Consider the following 19,469-nt stretch of genomic DNA (forward strand, 5'->3'; position numbering starts at 1 on the left):
CCCCTCCCCACACACCCCTCCCACACACACCCCTCCCACACACCCCTCCCTGGCTGGTCTCGGACTTAAAAATACCCACGCCCATGCCCACATCCGCACACAAACACCCTCACAGGCGCATTCTGCAGCTGCTCAGACGCTCGGTTGTGCACAGAGCAGCAGGCTTGCCCAGACTAATTGTGGCAGATAAATCACATTTTTCTTCCTGGAATTTGCTCTGAGGCCTAATTTGTTGCCCTGTGTGTATACGATGTTTTCTGGTCAAGGAAAAGTAGACTCTAGAAGGACTTTGAAATTTTCATCTGGAGAGCTGGAGGAAAGCCTCGCACATGACATTTACCCCCCACCCCCACGCTCCCCCCAAAAGTAAACCAAGGAGAATAGTCTGAATGTGAAATAACAAAAATTGCTAAAGAAAATGAATAATCTCAGGGATGTAACACCACATAAGATCCAATGATACATTTGATCCTTGATGCTCCTCTACAATCTCTGCTCAGCTTACACACCTTCAGTGACAGGGGACTCATTTCCTGCCTTTATATGTACAAGCTGGATAAAATCATCTGTTTCTGAGAAAGATAAATCAAGGTCCCACATATCTTCTAGAACTTCCTTTGAAACTGCTGCAAGGTGTACTTTTGGTTTGAAAAGAGTCAGGAAGGCAATTGAAAAAGTACAGTTTTTTACCTTATGAACATCTTTTTCTTGAACGGGGTCAACTGGCAACACAATAATAATGTTTTCAGAGGATAGAGTCCAAAAGTCAAGAGATGGGACTAAGTTAACTTCTATTTCACAATATCCCTGACTGTGATTTGACTTGTTACTTGGAAAATGCATAAGGTTGGTACTTCCTTCAAGGACAGGTTGCGTCAAGCAGCAGAAGATGGTGTGGCTGGTCACACCCAAGAAAAGCAGACAAAGAAACTGTAGCCTGCAGATTGGGCAACAAAACTGGAGCCCCATTCTTTCTGTTTCTGCCTGGGATAAAAGGTCACACTTAATTTTTCCCATGTCAGGCCAGCAGGCAGGGAAGTGACAGAGTCTAGCCAGCCAGCCTTGCTTCCTTCTGCAAGTACCCCTCTCCTCCCACCATCCCATAGAGTAACGGGATTCTTTCTGTGATTCTCTCTTCAGGTGTGTCTCTTCTGTTATTCAACCCTTCTGTAGAGTACTTTCTCTCAGCAGTTATATATTTTTGTCTCTAAGGTCTCTAATTGATTTTTTCTTTTTTACAAAATTTATTTATTTATTTATTTTTGGCTGTGTTGGGTCTTTGTTGCTGCGTGCGGGCTTTCTCTAGCTGCGCTGAGCAGGTGCTACTCTTCATTGTGGTGCACGGGCTTATCATTGCGGTGGCTTCTCTTGTTGTGGAATACAGGCCCTAAGGCGCACGGGCTCTAGAGCGCAGGCTCAGTAGTTGTGGCGCACAGGCTTAACTGCTCCACAGCATGTGGGATCTTCCCGGACCAGGGCTCGAACCTGGGTCCCCTGCATTGGCAGGCGGACTCCTAACAACTGTGCCACCAGAGAAGCCCTGATTCTTTACTATAACCACTGTTCTTATTTCATAATAGTTTGTCCTTGTTTCTTGGCTGTAATATCCTCCCTTTTCTCCCTGAGAATATATAGTATTTACTTAGACTCCTGATTGGATCGTGTTCTTAGCTGTTTCCTCAGGAAACCTTCCATGGTTGATGTTGTCGTTTCTCTTTCGGAGTGTTGCCTCTCCTCAAATGTGTAGTGTTTCTTGTTTGTGTGTTTGCTTTAGAAATTGGAATCCCTCTTTAGTCTGTTTCCCGCCTCTGCACAAATTACTAGGGAGTTGGGTGGTAGCTACTTCTGCAGGTTTCAGGAAGGTGACGGGAAGAGTAGGATGTGCCATCAGGCAGGGCACCTCAACAGCTGATCTTAGGTGTTTGGGGTACCCCTGGACCTCCCAGGGTCCACTAGCCACCTGGGGCTCTGCCCTATCCCTTTGCTCCAGTAAACAACTCTTATTATCCTTGTAGCAGGAGTGGAAGTGGGAGGTGAGGGGAGATGGGCAGGGCTCCATGGCTATCTAGCTCCAGAATTTCAACCCATCTCCCTGTCAGAGCCACACCCTGCTCCTGGCTTCCACTCCTCCCTTGCCTGCTATTTTTCTACCTGTGGTTCCTCTCCACCGCTGGAGCCTCTGGCTTCAGCTTCCCATGTTTCCTCTTTGCCATTCCTCACTGTTTCAGATTCAGTATCACTCGCCATCTTATTTTTGAGCATGACTATTTTGGAACTATCCACTCTGTCATTGCTATGGATTTGATATAGGAAGGGGAATCTGGCCCAGGTAAAGAGGGGTTTGGGAGAAGGCACAGCCTTAGATGGCGGGTGTATCATGGTGTCAGGGCCTTCTGTGTGGCCGTGCAATTGCTGGCTTCTTCTCTTGCGGGTGCTTCTGTGGTTTCCTTGGAGGTTCTCTAGCGGGGAGCCCCCGACTGCAGTCCTCTGATGTAGTGCAGTGTCTCCTGTGGCTGACCACTCCTGACCATCAGCCCCCATTGGTCCTCCCCTCTATCTGAGCTCGCAGCTGGCTCCTTTCCTTGGGATCCACATCTAACCCCCCAGGAAACCTGTACTGTGTCCCCCGTTGGCGGTGGACACGCAACCTGCTTTAGAGACCCCCCCACCCCCATTCTGGGGCTATTCCAGCCAGATTTTGGTCTTTAGATTTTTCCAGAAGAGAACCAGCCATCATCCACATATCCCCAGAAGCCTAGGGAATACGTATCAAATTCTTGAAGTCCCTTCCCTTGGCTTCGAGGAGGGGAATCGGGCCCACCCAGTACACTGACAGCTCTCCAAGGGAATTCTTCCTCTACAATCTCTTCCTGGTTAATCTTCAACTTCTCCTTTTCACTCTTGAAGTAGGTGATGAGATAATAGTTGGAAGATGGGTTTCACAAGCTTTCAGCATGACCTGCTTAAGCAAACTCACAACTACTGTAATGGGCTCAGGTTTGAGACATCAGTCAGAACTGAGCAGGAAGAGTCCCATTTTAATGTCCTGTTACTTAAGAGTCTGAAATCCTGCATTTTCTTTTAAACATATCTAATGAAATATATATTAATTGGCCCCGATTTTTTTTTTCAGGGAGCAAGAGGACGTAATGGCTCATTTGGTGAAAAGGTAAAAAATGAAAATGAAGAAGAAAAATCTTTCTCCTCCTTCCTCCCCTCTCTCTGAGTTTAGTATAATTGAACTGTTGGGCTAGAGTATTGAATATATAAATGTCATGGATCAGAGAGAAACATCTGGAAGGAACTGCTTGGGAAAGGCAGAACAGCTGGAGCAGAGTGAATAACCCACCAGGTTTTCTCCTCTCTCACCCACTCCACCCTAATTCATTCAATGAGCACCATTAGCTTATCTCCAAGAGAAATGTCAATTGGCAAGATGGCTGTTTCTGTACAATCAAGTAGCGCTGATCAGAGAATCCAACGATCTAATTAAGTTCAAAGAACAATTTTCTGACTCGGTTGCGGATGTTGTTCCTTCCATGAGTGACTCCAAGGCTAGATAATCAGCCTGTCCCCTTCCTTACAGGGTGATCCCGGCAACAGAGGCTTACCAGGACCCCCAGGGAAAAATGGACAAGTTGGCGCTCCTGGGGTCATGGGACCCCCAGGGCCCCCTGGACCCCCTGGGCCCCGAGGCCCTGGATGTACAATGGGACTTGGATTTGAGGTACGTTTCCTCCTTTCTGTGGTTAAAGAACAACGTGCGCTAAGGACTACTGGAAAGGCCAGCTAACTGAACGCCAAGGTGGTGCTGATTCCCCACTGAGCCCCAGCTCCCAGCATCACACCTGGCACAGGGAGGTGCTCGGGAATCAGTACTGAAATTCTCATTCTTCTTCCTTCCCTAGGATACTGAAGGCTCTGGGAGCATCAGGCTGTTGCATGAGCCCAGAATCTCTGGACCAACGGCTTCAAGTGTAGGTTGACTTTTTACACCTTCATTTTGAGGATTGTTATGCTGTCACACTGGAGTGGAGAAGCTGTGGGGTGCCATCCTGGCTCTGCTACTTTCACTAATTTACCCTCTCTGCGCCTCCAGCTTCCAGCTGTGTGGTGGGGAGACCAGGTGCTCTTTATAGCTTGTTTCTTTGAGGAGTAGCACAGAGGTTTTGCACAAAACATCATGTGGGAAAACTTGAAAATTATCCTTCTCTCTCTCTGCAGTCCCTTACCATCAAGCATCTCTGCTTCATTGCCTCCTTCCTGCCTCCCATTCAAGACTCACTTTGCCCCGTTTCAGAATCCCTTGCTCCTAACAAGTACCCTTCCCCACTACATCTACCCCCCAGGGAGGTGTTGCCCATCTTCTTCTATGATACCTGCTCTCAAGAGGACCAATCCCCAGGATCTCATTATATTTGAGATCCAAGTGGTACCCAGAGCTGAGCGCACCAGTGCAGGAGGAGCCTCGCCTCGCAAAGGGGAGCAGCACAGCCCCCTCCATGATTGAATAGGAACACCTCCCCCACACCCCAGATGCAGAGTGCTCTGGGTTCAGGGTCAAAAGGACACTCACCCCGTGCTGGGAGAGGGCCTCTGGTCCTCTTACTGTCTGTGAGATATTCCTTCCTTCTGACTCTGTAAGGGGAATTTGCCCCTCATCTTTTGCTCCCATTATCTGGGACAAAATCCTTGTAAGAGCTTAGGGAGAGATGGCAAGATGGGAGGATAGATGGAGCGTGGGCAAAGTGAATAGAAAAAAACCCAAAGAATATTTGTTTGTGTGTTTTGCCAGGGTCCCAAAGGAGAAAAAGGAGACCAGGGACCCAAGGTGAGATCACAGATCTGAAGTGGGGGTGAGAGAAATTTTCAGCCTGGTTCTAGGAGCATTATCCACATACAGTGAATTTTTTTTCCACTCTCACTACTATATCCAGGGTGAAAGAGGGATGGATGGAGCCAGCATTGTGGGACCCCCTGGGCCCAGGGGGCTACCAGGGCGCATCGAGGTCTTATCTAGTGTGAGTATCACCAGGTATCACCAGCATGGCTGCTTTTGCTAAAGGGGAGGGAAGGTTGTCCACAACTTCAGGGCCTTCAGGGCTGCTCTTTATGCAGGGGGCACGTAGCTGGCATCTGGTGTTGGAGTTCCTACCTGCCAGCATGGCCCACCTGTCTGTTCCTACCCTGGTACCACTATTGTCACACATAGTGTGTCCAGAACCCTCTCTTCTGGTTGGCAGCATCTGCAGTCAGGAGACTGAGTGTAACAGAGCTGTAACCAAGAGGCAAGGAACATAAGTGGGGGAATGAGGGAGGAAAGATGGTTTAGGTTATGAGAAATCAAGGAAGACTTTCTGGAAGAAGTCTCCTTGAGCAGGGACTTGAAAGCTAAGAAGGATTTACCAGGTAAGTATGGAGGACAGGACTTCCAGAACTCAGGTGGTCAAGACACTCTGAGCCGAAGCACAGAAGAGAAAAACATGGATGTGTCCAAGGCACAGGGAGCTGATGGGCATGGGGGTGGGTGGAGAGCGATGGAAATTTGGAGAGAAGACTGGGATGTGGGCTGGGACACGATCACAGCCACTGAATATTAGAACATCACGTTTGTGAAAAACTCTTGCCCTTCCAAGAGAAATAATGTCATACTGGGACATGACAGAAAGACAAAAAGTCCCAAATAAGTGGAAAAAAGAATGACTAGAGTTTTTTTTTAAAGTATGATTAAAAAATATCAAGTATAGGTAAGGGTGTAGTGAAATAGATAATCTCACGTACTTTGTTGGAAGTGTAAGTTGTACGGCCCCTTTAGACGGCTCTTTGGCAATCTGTTAAAACTAAAAATGTTCATACTGAAAACTTCCATATAGAAAGACCTCCATGCTGTATGATTGAGTGAAAAAAGCAAGTTGAAGAATAATACCTACAGCCTGATGCCATTTATATAAAATAACCACATGGACAAACACACACACACACACACCCAACAACACTGTTTTCTGTGGGTATTAATATTAATTTATAATTATATAACATATAAATATAATATTTAAATATATATATTTAAAATTATAAAAGAAAAAAGGCATTTATGTATGGTGCAATTTTAAGATTAATCGAAGAGGAAAGTGATAAGGCGGCTCAGGGCTGTGTTGTAAGTGGGAGGGATGGGTGTGTTGGTAGTGGGTGGGTGTTGTCAGTGTCTGCTTGTGTCTGCCATGCGGGGTGACTTCAGTTAAAGCCTCACTGCCAGGAGCAAGGTGGGACACGTGCCACCCTCTGTCTCTTTGTCTGATTTTTCTCTTTTCAGCCTTTGATCAACATCACCCATGGATTCATGAATCTCTCAGACATTCCTGAGCTCATCGGGCCTCCGGTGTGTATCCACAGCTGCCCTAGAGTGAGGGTCCTACCCAGACACCCCAGCTGAAACTAAGTTGGGTTGGTTTGGAATCCTTTGAGCTCCTGAAGCATAGAGCTAGAGTGTCTTGAAGTAGTGAATAGAAAGAGAGCTTTGCATTTCTGAGAAGTTGCTGTCACATTAATTTGTGCAGGGAGTTTTGTCCAATGCAGTGGAAGCTTCCAGTCCCTTGCATCAGAAATATGTGTAATGGAAATCAGAGAATCATAAGTAACAAATTGATAGATGTCTGAGCAGTGCTTTGGGCATGCTTTTATTTACATGATCTCATTTCCCAGAATGGGAGGAGCCTAGAGAGACCTAGCCTTGTGCTGATGGGGAAACTGGCGCATGAGGAGGGAATGTGACTGGCTTCAGTCTTTCTGGCCCCATTTAGAGATCAGGAACACACAAAGAAGCTACATTATTTCTGCAAGTCCACAGAGTCTGTCCATGACACAACAGGACCTAAGAGGAAGGAAGCTTCCTCCTGCAGTCTATGCAATGAATCCACACTGCATCTTCCATATCTGCTGGTGACAGCTGGGGAGAGAGGAAAGAGCTCTGGCCTTAGGAGCCTTGGGTTCCAGCCCCATCTCCTCTACATAATGCTCTGAGACTCTCATCATCTCTCTGATAACACCTCACCAGCCTTTGGGGCAGCTTATAAGAGGTGATGGATGCGAAACTGCTTTGCAAACTGGGGCACTCTGTGGAAGCCGACACAGAGATTGAGGCTTATACTTCCACAGCTGCGCAGCCCAGATGTCTGCCGGGGCCACCCGCCCTGCAGCCCCCAGTGAGGTTGGCCTGAGCCTCTGCCATCCACATCCTAGGGAGAATTCAGCGCTCTCCCCAAGGCTTCTGCAAATATCGGCACAATTCCTTTAGAGCCAGTATCTCCTGCTGAGTGGCCTCTGTTGGTGGCTCACTTCGCTGTCTCTTCTATACTACAGCCAGTGGGTCTCCCTTTCCTTGATTTCTACTAAAATCATCCAAAACACCCCAGTGAGCAAACCCTACAGCAAACAAGCAAGTCATTTCACAGAAGTTTTTCCCAAACTATTGGGGGTTTAGAGTGTTAGGTGGCTTAATTCTAAAGCAAAACACAGACAGCCTAAGATCTAAGAATCAACATCTCTGTTCTAAGAGTCCTTGGGCCTTGTCTGCCCCCACCCCTTCTCTCTTTTCCCCACCTGAGAATCCTCCTCCTGTCCCAATCCCTGACCTCCTCTTTGGCAAATCCAGGCCCTGAAGGGGAAGATTAAGATTTTCCCACTCAGAGGCAGTTCCCTCCCAGCTGTACCTTTATACTTTTCCACTCTACTATATGTACATCATATAGATATATGTATATAGTATATTATATGTACACACACACACACACACACACACACATATGTTAGTCCTTTGTTACTTCTGCATCCTCAGATTCAAGCAACCTTGGATAAAAAGTGCTGAAAAAAAACATTCCAGAAAGCTTCAAAAAGCAAAACTTGAATTTGCTGCATGCTAGCAATTATTTACATAGCTTTTACATTGGTTTTACAGCTATTTACATAGCATTTACATTGTATTAGGTGCTATAAGTAATCTAGAGATGATTTAAAGTGTATGGGTATATGGAGTATGTATGTAGGTTATATGCCAACACTACACCATTTTATATAAGGGCCTTGAGCATCTGTGGATTTTGGTATCCACAGGGGATCCTGAAACCAATACCCCTCGGATACCAAGGGGACGACTGTACAGTATATTGAGAAAGTTGTTGCCGTTCAGTTATATCTCTCTGTATATATATATTCTGCCAAACTCTAAGTCTTTAATAGGTATGTGGGTATCTGGGCTTGGAGGAAAAAGAGTCCTGCCCCATGTGGAGTGAACCACAAATTTTCTGTTTCCTGGAGACTTTAAAATGGCTGGTCCTTTAAAATTCTGCCTCTTACTGAGGGAAAAGAACTGAGTCTCACCAACTGCCCCCACTTCCACCCCCAAATACCCCAGCACACCCTTTGGGCCCACTCCTCAGAGTTTAGGAACTTGTTTTCTGAGAATATTTGTGGAGGTTGAGCACTGCATTCATTGCCCCAGAGGTTTCTGACGCTGAGTGATTTCACGGAAGAGGAGGGTGGGACTTAAAGTGCCGAGAGTCCTGGCTCGGGGGAGCAGAGGCCCCAGACTCCTGAGCAGCTCCTGGCTCTGTGCTAACTAGTGTGTGACTGCACGGTTCCTTCCCCTCCCGGGCCTTGGCATCCTCTGCAAAATGGATCCTGAGCCCCACTGTGTGGGAACACGCTTGGACCTTTGGAAGGTGCTGGAGGGAGTGGGCCCCTGAGGTACAGGTTCCTGCTGGCCTGGCAATGCTGCTCCTAACCTGCCTGCTTTGTCTGTCTGTGTCACAGGGCCCTGAGGGCATGCCTGGGCTGCCAGGATTTCAAGTGAGTAGCACAGTAGCCATCTTCCTTTGTGCCCCGAGGCTGTGTGCATTCTGTTCCTTCCACCTGGAATGCTGTTCCTCTCCATCTGCACAACTGACCTCTAGCGCCATCCTGTTCATGTAGCCTTTCCTCGTTGCCCCCATCTGGAGTGATCCTTCCCTCCTTTGAATCCCATAGGGCTTTATTTTCACCTCTGCTGTCGTTCTTTTCTGCGTTGAATAACAGTTATTTGTACCCTTATCGTTTTTTCCTGAACTGTACTGTGACCAGCTTGCAGGGGGTCAGGTCTTGTTCATCTCTTTCTAGCCCAGGGCAGCCAGAGCCAGAGCTGGAGTCGGTGGTTGGCTTCCTATAAATGAGTGGATGAATCAAGCATTTCAAATAGATAGAGTCCGAGTAGATAAAATCCCTGGAGAGAGAGGATGGTGGCGATGGAGGATGGAGAGAGGGGAATCATAGCCTGGAAGTCCAAAATTAATAGTCTGTGTGCACCACGCTATGGGGCTTCCACCATGGAAGGTGAAAATGCATTTCTGTGTAGAAAGTGATCAGCTTAAAAGTTTCAGCCTGCACTGAAGCCCAAGGCTCCAGAGTGAAATCTGCACGATTTCTCCATACATTGCAGCTCTGAAAGGCCTAATGCCAATGGTGACATGCACTGCTTCCAGGATAAATGAAGGAAATTTATCAAAAAATGTAATAGAAATTTGTTGTTGATGGTAGAATTATAATGATCTCTTTTTTTTATACTTTTCTGAACTTCTACATTTTTTAAAAGGAGCATGTGCTATGTTGACACTAAAAATACATGGGAACTAGACATTAAAAAACAGGAGAGGGTGGCAGCCATGGAGAAGACCTCTTAATTAGGAAGAGAAGAGGCCAGAACTGTGAGCTTGAGCTCCAGCCCCACCTTGGCTGCTCCAAAGCCAGAGCATGTTCCAGACACATTTTTCTCTAAATGACTGGTTCTCTGTTCCCGAGGGAGCCCTAGGCTCCCCAGAAGAGCCTTTGGGACCACTTCAGGAGTAAGGAGGGGACCAAGTAGGCAGGATCCAGGCCACTGCTGAGGCTCCATTTGATGTATTTTATACATTGGGCTTTTGTTTGACTTTACTTGAAAAAGGAGAATGAAAAGAGTTTCACTGCTAAAAAATAATAATAACAAATATTTGAAGGCCACTGCGTTAACCCAGAAGGTAGGGACTTGTGAAAAGGTAAATTGCAATAAAGTGTTGAACCTCTTTTTTAGGGGCAGACGTCTGGCAGTGTGAGTCATTGTCACAGATATTAAGTGTATGTTGGAGTTGAGACGAGGTCACCTCTGACCGGGTGTGCAGAATTTTGGTTCTGCAGAGGGAATGGCGGTGGCGGGCGGGTGAGGGGTGCAGAGAGGCTAAGGGGATAGGCTCGCCCCCGGTGGAGTGACAGGAGTGGAAGATGAGGCGCTGAGGCCGGCTGGGATCAGTTTGGGTGTCAGGCTAGGATGTTTGGATCCCATCCCGTAGGTAGTGGGGAGCCAGAGAAGGGGCAGGATTCATGGAGGGTGAATGATGGGGAGGTGGGCTGCAGGACGGCCGCGAGGACCCATGGGTGAGCAGAGGCAGCAGGCAGTTTCAATGGTGCCCATTGGAGGAAACCACAGTTCAAAGAGGAGTGGGGCCTCCAGGCCACCTAACACTCAGTGCTGTCTTCTTTCCACCAGACCACAATTTCTAGACCACTTAATATCAGGAAAACATCGTGACTAATTGTGACTTCCACTGGCACTCTGTGTTCTTTTACTTTTCGGAACAACAACTTTGTTTAGTGAAAGCATTTTCATCTTAACAAACCACTGAATACCCTCCAATGATTCCTTCTAGGGACCCAGAGGACCAAAAGGTGACACTGGTGTGCCTGGATTTCCAGGACTAAAAGGAGAACAGGTAAGAAGGGCCCAGCTATCTGGGTGGGATTGTGCTCTAGAACTTGGTAAATATTTCGAACGGGCTGAAAGTAGCTGTTAATTTTTTAAAAATTTGAGATAGAACTCACACACCATAAAATTCACCCCTTTCAACTGTGAAATTCAGTGACTTTTAGTATATTCACAGGGTTGTGCAGCCATCACCACTACCTAATTCTAGAACATTCTTATCATGCCCAAAGAAACACTGTATCTAGTAGCAGTCACTCCCCGGCTGTTAACTTTCATGATCTCAAGGTTCTTCCAGGGTGAAGGTGGGGTGGGTGGAGAAGCAGATTTTCATCATAGTTTGGAAAGAGAACTCAACCCAACGCTCCCTTGAACGCTGTGCTTTGTCTAAGTGCCTGCGGGCACCTGCATTAGAGTGTGCACTCCCCGAGGGCAGGCACATCCACTTTCTTTTCTGTAGCTCCAGTACTTAGCACTGCGCCTGGTACACAAATGGCACTTAAAACATATGTTGGATGAAAAGATGTATAAGTAATGAATACAATGATGCTAATATTTAGAAGTCATTATTTTATTAAACTATTATTAGTGTAAGCGGGGGCATTCCGCACTTGGATGGCAGTCTTGGTGCAGAAGTTGTGGAATATTTAGCATGCAGAGCACTTCCTGAAAATTCCAAGGGCATTGAAATGACCTTTGTACCCTTCCACATTTGCCTCTTAGAATTAATTTCCCAGTTGGTTTTTATAGATAAGGGGAGAGTGACGTCCATAAACGGATTGCAGTTATTCTGGATTGGATTCATTTATTCATCCATCCATTTATATACTCATCCAGATTACATCCATTCCCTAAGGTGTGCCAGCCAGCTTCCTATACTAGGCACTAGGGATAGAGAAATAAGATGTGAGGAACAGACATGCAGACAGCCAGCAGAGTGCATGGTCATTGCTGTAACAGGGGTCTGTATAAAGCCAGTGGGAGCAGCCCTGAGCCTGCCTTGGGGAGTCAAGGAGGGTGTGTGTGTCTCTAAGAGGAGGGAGCATTAGGCTACTCTCTTTCCTTCCTCCCCTGACCGTTTTCCACTAGCTCCATGGAGGGGGAGAGAGTCTCCAGTGTCTGTTGGGCCACAGTTCCAGGAGGTGGAGGGTTCAGTGTGCTGGGTCTGAGTTTAGCGTTACATGGGACCATGTCTTGGGATGCCTTTTGCTGCCACGGGCCTACAGAGATGGCGTGGGGTCAGGGCAGTTCTGGCTTGGGAGGAGGCCTGGTCAAGCAGGATTGGCTCTTGCTTTAAACGCTCTGTTTTCTATGTGGCGAGGTCGGGTGAATCTAGAGGGACCTACGTGCCATCTCTCCCCTTATCCCCTGCCACTCTGAAAACTGGGAAGAGCGCCCAGGCAGGTCTGCTCTGATCCTCGCAGCCAACGCGCTTTCTCTCGCTCTGCCTCTAATGCTTTTGTGCTTGCTTCTTCTTGCTGCTGGCGTGCTCAGGACTGCTTTTCCTCACCAGTGAAGTGGTAAGATCCAAATATCGGGTGTGGGCTTGGGGGACGGAGAAGAGAGGCTGCTTGGCTTGCTGTGGCACCACTGCCTTGGCTGCTTCCAGCCCTGTTGAAGGGAGACTTTCGTGTGGTCCAGCCCAGTTCCCCAGAGGCTGGCATTGAAGTTCGGGGCCAGAGCCTTGAATGGTTCCTCTCCCCGGCCTTTTCTCTGGACATATATCTTCTTGGAAGCCTCCTGGGATAGCAGATGGCCCTGCTGAGCACAGGATTGGGGGCAGGATCCTGCGTCCCTGCCACCTGTCTACCCATCTCCCCTATTTCCCAGCAACTGAGATAACTTTGCCTGATCAAGTGAGCATTTGCACAGGAGCCTGGAGTTTGGAGGTGAAGTTCCACATGGAGACTCAGGGCCCCTGTGTTGGAGAGGCCTCCACTGTTCATGCTGTCATCACTTTCCCAATTTTAGATGTTTTAACAAGACTAAGGATTCTAGGTGGGAACAGACCTCAAGCCGAGTTGTTAGGAAAGAAAGCCACCAAATATATTAGGAGCCAGAGGTTCTCAGGGGGAAGCCACACAGCCAGAGGTGGGATGGACCTTGTTGGGACTGATTCCTGGAGGGTTGAGAGTGGAGATGCTGATCTGGAAGCAGCGGGAGCCCCAGAGGGGCTTGCAGGACCCCAACCTGTGCTTTCAGACAGCAACTGATGGTACATGGAGCGAACAGTCCAGAGAACATTTAATGACTTAGGAGGCTATGCAGTATTCTAGCAAGAGGTCATTGTCGGGCAGTGGGGCTGGAGAGGCAGCGTGAAGGCCAGAGGAATCATGGCGATGAGCCTCTGGATAAGGTGGTGAGGCGGAGGCCCGGCTGCATCAAAAGGTTCTCTGAATTGCAGGGTGAGAAGGGAGAGCCGGGCGCCATCCTGACGGGGGATATTCCTCTGGAAAGGCTGAGGACCCGAAAGGTAACTATGTCACCAGATCCTGAAGGCACACATCTTCTACATCCTATCTTTGCTTCTGTCGCAAACCGTGTGCATCTGAGTGACAAGTCCGTGTCTCCCTGTTTTAGGGTGAACCTGGAGAGCCTGGAGCCCCGGGACCGATGGTAAGCCAGAGCGTCTCGCCCCTGCATCTAGACTGGGGTTTGAAGCATTTATCGTACTTTGGCTCAACTAGATTGAGTTGTCCCAGCTGTGAAAATAAAAAGGATGTGGCAAAATGTATCTGTGTCAAGGGTAGGCTAACTGCAATGAAATAAAATCTCAGTGGTTCAGCACGATAGCAGCTTAGTTCTCACTTATGCAGAGTCCACTGTGGTGGTTCCCAGTTGGGCATCTCCCCTCCAAGCAGTGACTCGGGGACCCAGGATGCTTGCATCCTGTGACTCTGCCCTCTGGTGGATTCAGGGCCACAATGGCATCTTCCAGCTGATAGGCTGAGGTTGGGGAGGCGAAGAGACCATGGAAGATGATGAACTCCACTTCTGGCCAGACCTCTGATGCAGGAGGCGGGGGTGGGAGTGGGGGTGGGGATAGGTCTCAGAAATGTGGTTTGGCTGTGTGTCCAGAAGGAGAGGGGAAACGGATGGTGGTGAGACCCACAGTTGTATGGGTCTTGCCAGCTAAAGATTGTCATTACCCAGGGAACCTGGGCCTTTTGGCTTCTGGTCTTGGGTCTGCTGCCCATTTGCTGTATGACCTCAAACAAGTCCTCTTCTCTCTCTGGGCTTTTGTCTTCCCATCTATAAGTGAGGTATTGAATGAGTACTAGATGACATGATAGGGTCCTTCTTGCCTTACTGCTCCAGGAATCTATAATTTTGGGGGGCTGCTGAACAATTTTTAAGCTACCAGTTCTCTCCAGATGAACCCTAAACTTGCCCCTCGTATATTTCTTTCCAAAGAACAAAGAAAACTCATAGAACATCCACCATGGGTCAGACAGTGATGCTTCAACACAGATCATCTCATTTCATTTTCACCATCCTAAGAGGCTAATGTCAGAACCCCCATTTTATAGACCGGGAAACCGAGGTTAAAGAGGTTAAGTAACTAGCCCACTGCCATACAGCTTGTTAGTGACACAGCAGGGATTTGAACCCAGCCTGTCAAACTCTGTGTCCAGGTTTTTCCCAGCACACCTCACTGCCTCCAGCTGACACCTTCATTCTTCTGAAACATTTTGAGCTGGAAAACTGCACATTGGGGTTTGAATGCGGGGTTTGTTTGAAGCTGGATCTCAGGCCTGGGGAGAAAGGACCTCACATTTCTCTAACAGGCACGTGTCCTTGATGAATGGCCCATAACCTCCAAGGTGCATCCTTCAAAGGACCTTCTAAAGCCTTTGGTCCCTTAAGTCAGGCAGAATGGATGCCCTGGAGAGGTGTCCTTGGCCCTAGCTGCAGGCTAAGGCAGACTGGGAGAGTCTTGTGTTAACCACTGGGTAACACTTACTAATACCCAGTATGGTGGGAAATACTAATTGTTAGCAATGGTGGCCGGCAAGCTGTTGCAGATGGCCAGGGTAGTTATTGCCACTGAAGCCCAGCTGTGCATAGCTTGCCAAGCACAGACAGTAAGGGGGCACCTTCTTGTAATTTGCATAAGGTGTCACATGGGCTGTCCATGGCCCTCATGACGAGTATAGCTTACAACACTAGAGCCTTGTTACTCAAAGTGTGGCCCGTGGACCAGCATCATCAGCATCACCTGGGAGCTCGTTGGAACAGCAGAGCCTTACGCCCCGCCCCAGATCTGCTGGATCTGCATTTTGATGAGATCCAGGTGACTTGCGCACAGTGACGTTTGAGAAGCCCTGCGCTAGAACGTACCGCCACGTGGCCTGTGGCCTGTTAACTCCTTGCTTTTCTTTTCCTGAGAGTAACCTGGTCTGGGTACTTTACATACAGAGCCTGTCTCAACACAGTCTATTTGCCATTCTTCAGGGTAAGTCTGAATACAGACTTATATAGAGAGCAGGAAGAAGGGGCTTGATAGGCCCCAGGCTTAAACCAGTCATTCCCCTGGGAGACAGGACAGACCCAGTTACAAAACAGGAAAGGTGTCAACTGGAAGTAGAGCTTGTTCTGGGAAGAGGCGGTACATTGAATGCATCCTAGACACTGGAAGGCATGAGGGTTCCGGCAGGAGGTTGGAACAGGGCAGTGGCTCTGGGAGCATGGGGACACAGGAAGCAAGCACTGGAATGCGGTCCATGGGCAGGGGCTCATCTGGAGAACTGGGGAGCCAGGCCGAGATTCTGGTCCTTAGGGACAGGTGAGAGCAAGGTAGGAACCAAATCCTGAAGCAGGTTATTGGGCTTGGCTGACATGAGGAGTGAAGCAGGACTGCATTATTCCAACGGGGGACATGGAGAACCCTGGGACATAAGACCTAAGGCAAAGATCCACGTCCTGAGCTGGCCCAGCACACAGCTACCTGGGAGCTAAGGCCAGGAGCTACTGACCTCTTGCTTCTTTGTTAGCTCTGACTGGCTGAGAGGGTTGGGTCCAGCGTCTGGACTGGGGTAGAGCCCTGCAGGAGGGATTGAGCAAGTGGGTCCAGCTGAGGACAGAGAGGCCAGGGGACAAGGAGCCAGGCAGGTGGACATTTCATAACTTCTCCTTGCCCTCCATCCTCCTGTTAGTGGTTCATTGTCACCACTACCCACAAAGGTAGGCTGGATGCCCCCCATCTCCCTAGCCCTTGAGTTTCTGCTCTTTCCTTTTTAATTGAAATATATTTTACATACAGCATTGTGTACATTTAAGGTGTACATGTTGATTTGATACATTTATATATTGTAATATGATTGCTGTTGTGGAGATAGCAGCTCTCTCACATCACATAATTATCATTTCTTTTTTGTGGTTGGAATAAATAAGATCTAGACTCTTAGCAGTTTGAGGATTATAATATTAATACAGCATTGCTGTCCATATTCACTATACCGTGCATTAGATCTCCAGGACCTAGCTGTCTACTAGTTGCAAGTTTGTACCTTAAACCTCACCTCTCCTATTCCCCCACCCTCCTACCCCTGGTAACCACCATCTTACTCTGTTTTTACAACTTTGGCTTTTTTAGATTCCACATATAAGTGACATCATACAGTATTTTTCTCTTTCTAATCTGGTATTTACTTTGCCTCCAGGGGCCCAAAGGACCACCAGGACACAAAGGAGAATTTGGCCTCCCTGGACGACCCGTAGGTGTTGGGGTTTCTCATATTGCGTACGAGGGAGGACGTGCGGGCCAGGCTGGCCTGCGGGCAGTGGGTTTACTAAGGCCTCTCCCGTGGGTTTCAGGGTCGCCCAGGACTGAATGGCCTCAAAGGCGCCAAAGGAGATCGAGGGGTCATGATGCCGGTGAGTGCCACACCAGAGACCCAGCCCCATGCTGCCCCAGGGACGTGGCCCCAGGGCAAGTGTCCAGAGGAGGGGCGAACGAGTGCCAGGTCCAGTGAGCAGGGCTCGTGGACAGAATGCTCAGGAACGTTATTCTTCTTCCTCTGCTGCCACTTCCAAAGATCCTGCAGCCCAACCCTGTCCTCCGGCTTGCTCTCAGGAGGTCCCTGCCACCAAATCCACCTTAGTGGAGCATAGGCTTCCTCGTCCAGACCCCAGAGGAAGGGTGGGAGAACACGATCTGGGCTTTCTCAAGAAGTCTGGTTTCAAATCCCAGGTCTTCTGACTCGGGTAATATCCCGTCCTTCCTGGGTTACACAGTCCTGGGGGTTTCGCATGTTGCTGGGGTTGCTCGGTGAGCGCTCTTGAGAGAACACGGAAGGTCGATCAGCTGTGTAGGCAGGACCTCGCAAGATGACAGACACCGGAGCATCAACAGGGTCCCACGTCTGCAATAAGGAAGCCAGCATTTATTGAGCACCTACTGTGTACCAGACGCTCTACAAAGTGCTTTTGAGGACAGGATCTCAGTCTTGATAGTAACTCGCCTAAGAGAAACTCAGTGGTGTTCTTGTTTTACACAGGAGGAAACTAGGGCCTGTACAAGTTAGTGACCCACTGAAGGTCCCCCATTTGCTGCATGCAAATGCAGCTCAAAGTGTGTTGCTGCTTCTGTTTGCACCCCATGGTCGCCGCTTTGTATGCCTAGAAATGCAGAAATGCAATCGTATTGAATCACTGGGCACCGACTCACTCACCAAGCCTACCGGGGCTCCAGGTACAGCAGACACCGGTGCCTGCACTTGAGTGATCACGTGGAGCTTCCTCGTGGGCCGGAGGCTTCTCACCTGTGGCCATAGCCTCCCCCTCCCCCTCCCCTCCTGCAGCTTCTGCTGCAGGTCCAGCTTGGGCTCCAGGCTTGGCAGAGCAAACATTGCATGGTGTCAAGGCCAGGCTGACGTGGCTCTGAAAGTGACTCTGCCATCTAACAGGAGTTGGCGTTTACTGTTACATTTATGAGGGGCTCTCCCAGGCACTGTATCCTGGGAAGGCCTCACTCCACCCGCCGCTCTGTATGAGGGAAGCGTCGATAGAGGTGGTGGGCTCAGTATCCTCTGAGCACTGCTCTTGGGGTCAGAATCTGGCTTCCAGTCTCCATTCCGCCATGAATTGCTGTGTGGCCTTGAGCAGGTCACTTCCCCTCTCTGGCCCTCATTATGTCCAATTGTAAACCAGCAATGATACTTGCTCTGCTGTTGTGAAGATGCAGCGAGGCCACAGATACAGGTGTGCTCTGGGAAGAGACTGGCCTACCCGTGGGAAGAGTTAGTTGGCTTTAGATGACCCTCCTTTCCTCACTGTGTCTCCAAACCCTGGGGAAGTGTCCTGCAGCTGCCTCTGCATTCATAACAACCTGAACTCAGGGATGGCCTTTCTTTGCTCCCTTTAGGGCTCACCTGGCCTACCTGGTCCTCCAGGCCCCCCAGGACCACCTGGAGCTGTGATTAACATCAAAGGAGTAAGTTGGTAGTGGGTAGGTGGGGGAGACCTGAAGGAGGAGCGGGGAACGGCCCCAGACCAGCCTAAGCTGGAGTCGGGTGCCCTGATTCCCTCCTCTCATTCTCACTTCCCACAGGCCGTCTTCCCAGTTCCAGTCCGGCCACACTGCAAAACTCCAGTAAGTAGCGTATAGTCACTGCCTTGGCAGTGAAAGGCTTTGGCATAGAAAGCAACTCAGAGAAGATGAGTTTTTGTCTTGAGCCCCTTCTTTCTGTCAGTGTCCTCTTTGATGTCTTCTATCACCTGCATATAGACCCTTGAGTGACTCGAGGTTTCTAGATAATAGATTGTGGCACTGAAACATACTGGGTCTTCTAAGGGCACACATGTGGACAGAGTGTGTCTTTTAATGCAGTCGAAAAGCAGTGTCTTTTGTTAGCTTCATGTTAGCATGTTAGCTTCATGCTTGGAGCAGTATAAGAAGCAGGGAAATAGACCCCTTAAAATACAGATGAGAATATAAAGGCAATTCTAACCAGCGCTCTTTGCATTGGGAGCTTTGGGCTAAAATCTATAACTGTCCTTTCTCAACTGTCATATTACTGCACAGCATACAACCTTGAGAGGAGGGACTTTCCCCCTTTGTAATGAGGAAACAAACTGTGACTCAGACAAGCTCACTGACTTGTCTAAGGTCACAGGACGGACAGAGCTGGGGCTATCATGCGGGTGCCCTGACCACCAGGCAGCAGGTACAGGCACCCCAAGGGGTCAGACACGTGGCTGGTCGTCCAGCTGGTCAGTGCAGTGTCCCCGGGGTGTCATCCGTATTAGGTGTGGGGAAACCCAGGGAGGGTGGGCCTCTCCCCGTGCACAGGCATTAGTCATGGGACTGTGCATAACTATTCTCTCATTCATCCAACAAATATTTATCAAGGACTTACCAAGTGTCAAGTACAAGTGAGGGACCACAGGGGTGAACTAGACAGGCGTGGCCTCTGTTCCCGGGAGCTTGCAAATTACAGTTTAGAAGATTCTTTGAAGTGGGTTCTTAATTGATGCCTGTTGGAGGTGGTGATGAGACTTGGGTCAGAGGCTTTAAAATGACGCAGTTTGGCTGAGTGTTTGCCCAGACATCTGTCCATGTCTAAACTTTGAGACACCCAAGTCTGCAGCCCATGGCCTGGGAACTCTGGCATGGAAGGCAGAGGATAGGACCCACTTGCGTAAGGTGACCAAGGGGCCTGCTGGCTCCCAGAACTACATGAGGACGACAGCTAACCAGGTCACG

At 48.9% G+C, this 19,469-nt stretch overlaps 1 protein-coding gene across 3 annotated transcripts in view; it reads left to right on the forward strand.

Moving 5' to 3' along the window:
* Positions 1–19,469, forward strand: part of COL15A1 (collagen type XV alpha 1 chain) — a 105,927-nt gene that overhangs the window by 67,056 nt on the left and 19,402 nt on the right. For all 3 annotated transcript variants that reach the window (XM_029203053.1, XM_029203052.1, XM_029203054.1), the window contains 14 exons: positions 3,134–3,169; positions 3,587–3,727; positions 3,909–3,977; positions 4,796–4,831; positions 4,938–5,021; positions 6,314–6,379; positions 8,809–8,844; positions 10,710–10,772; positions 13,167–13,235; positions 13,343–13,378; positions 16,426–16,479; positions 16,580–16,639; positions 18,129–18,197; positions 18,315–18,356. In XM_029203053.1, coding sequence (XP_029058886.1) covers positions 3,134–3,169; positions 3,587–3,727; positions 3,909–3,977; positions 4,796–4,831; positions 4,938–5,021; positions 6,314–6,379; positions 8,809–8,844; positions 10,710–10,772; positions 13,167–13,235; positions 13,343–13,378; positions 16,426–16,479; positions 16,580–16,639; positions 18,129–18,197; positions 18,315–18,356 — 861 coding nt within the window. The remainder of the gene's footprint in view (positions 1–3,133; positions 3,170–3,586; positions 3,728–3,908; positions 3,978–4,795; positions 4,832–4,937; positions 5,022–6,313; positions 6,380–8,808; positions 8,845–10,709; positions 10,773–13,166; positions 13,236–13,342; positions 13,379–16,425; positions 16,480–16,579; positions 16,640–18,128; positions 18,198–18,314; positions 18,357–19,469) is intronic.

Source organism: Monodon monoceros, unplaced genomic scaffold (genome assembly GCF_005190385.1).
Source record: "Monodon monoceros isolate NGI ecotype Baffin Bay Population unplaced genomic scaffold, NGI_Narwhal_1 Super_Scaffold_5, whole genome shotgun sequence".
In the NCBI taxonomy this organism is placed as follows: domain Eukaryota; kingdom Metazoa; phylum Chordata; class Mammalia; order Artiodactyla; family Monodontidae; genus Monodon; species Monodon monoceros.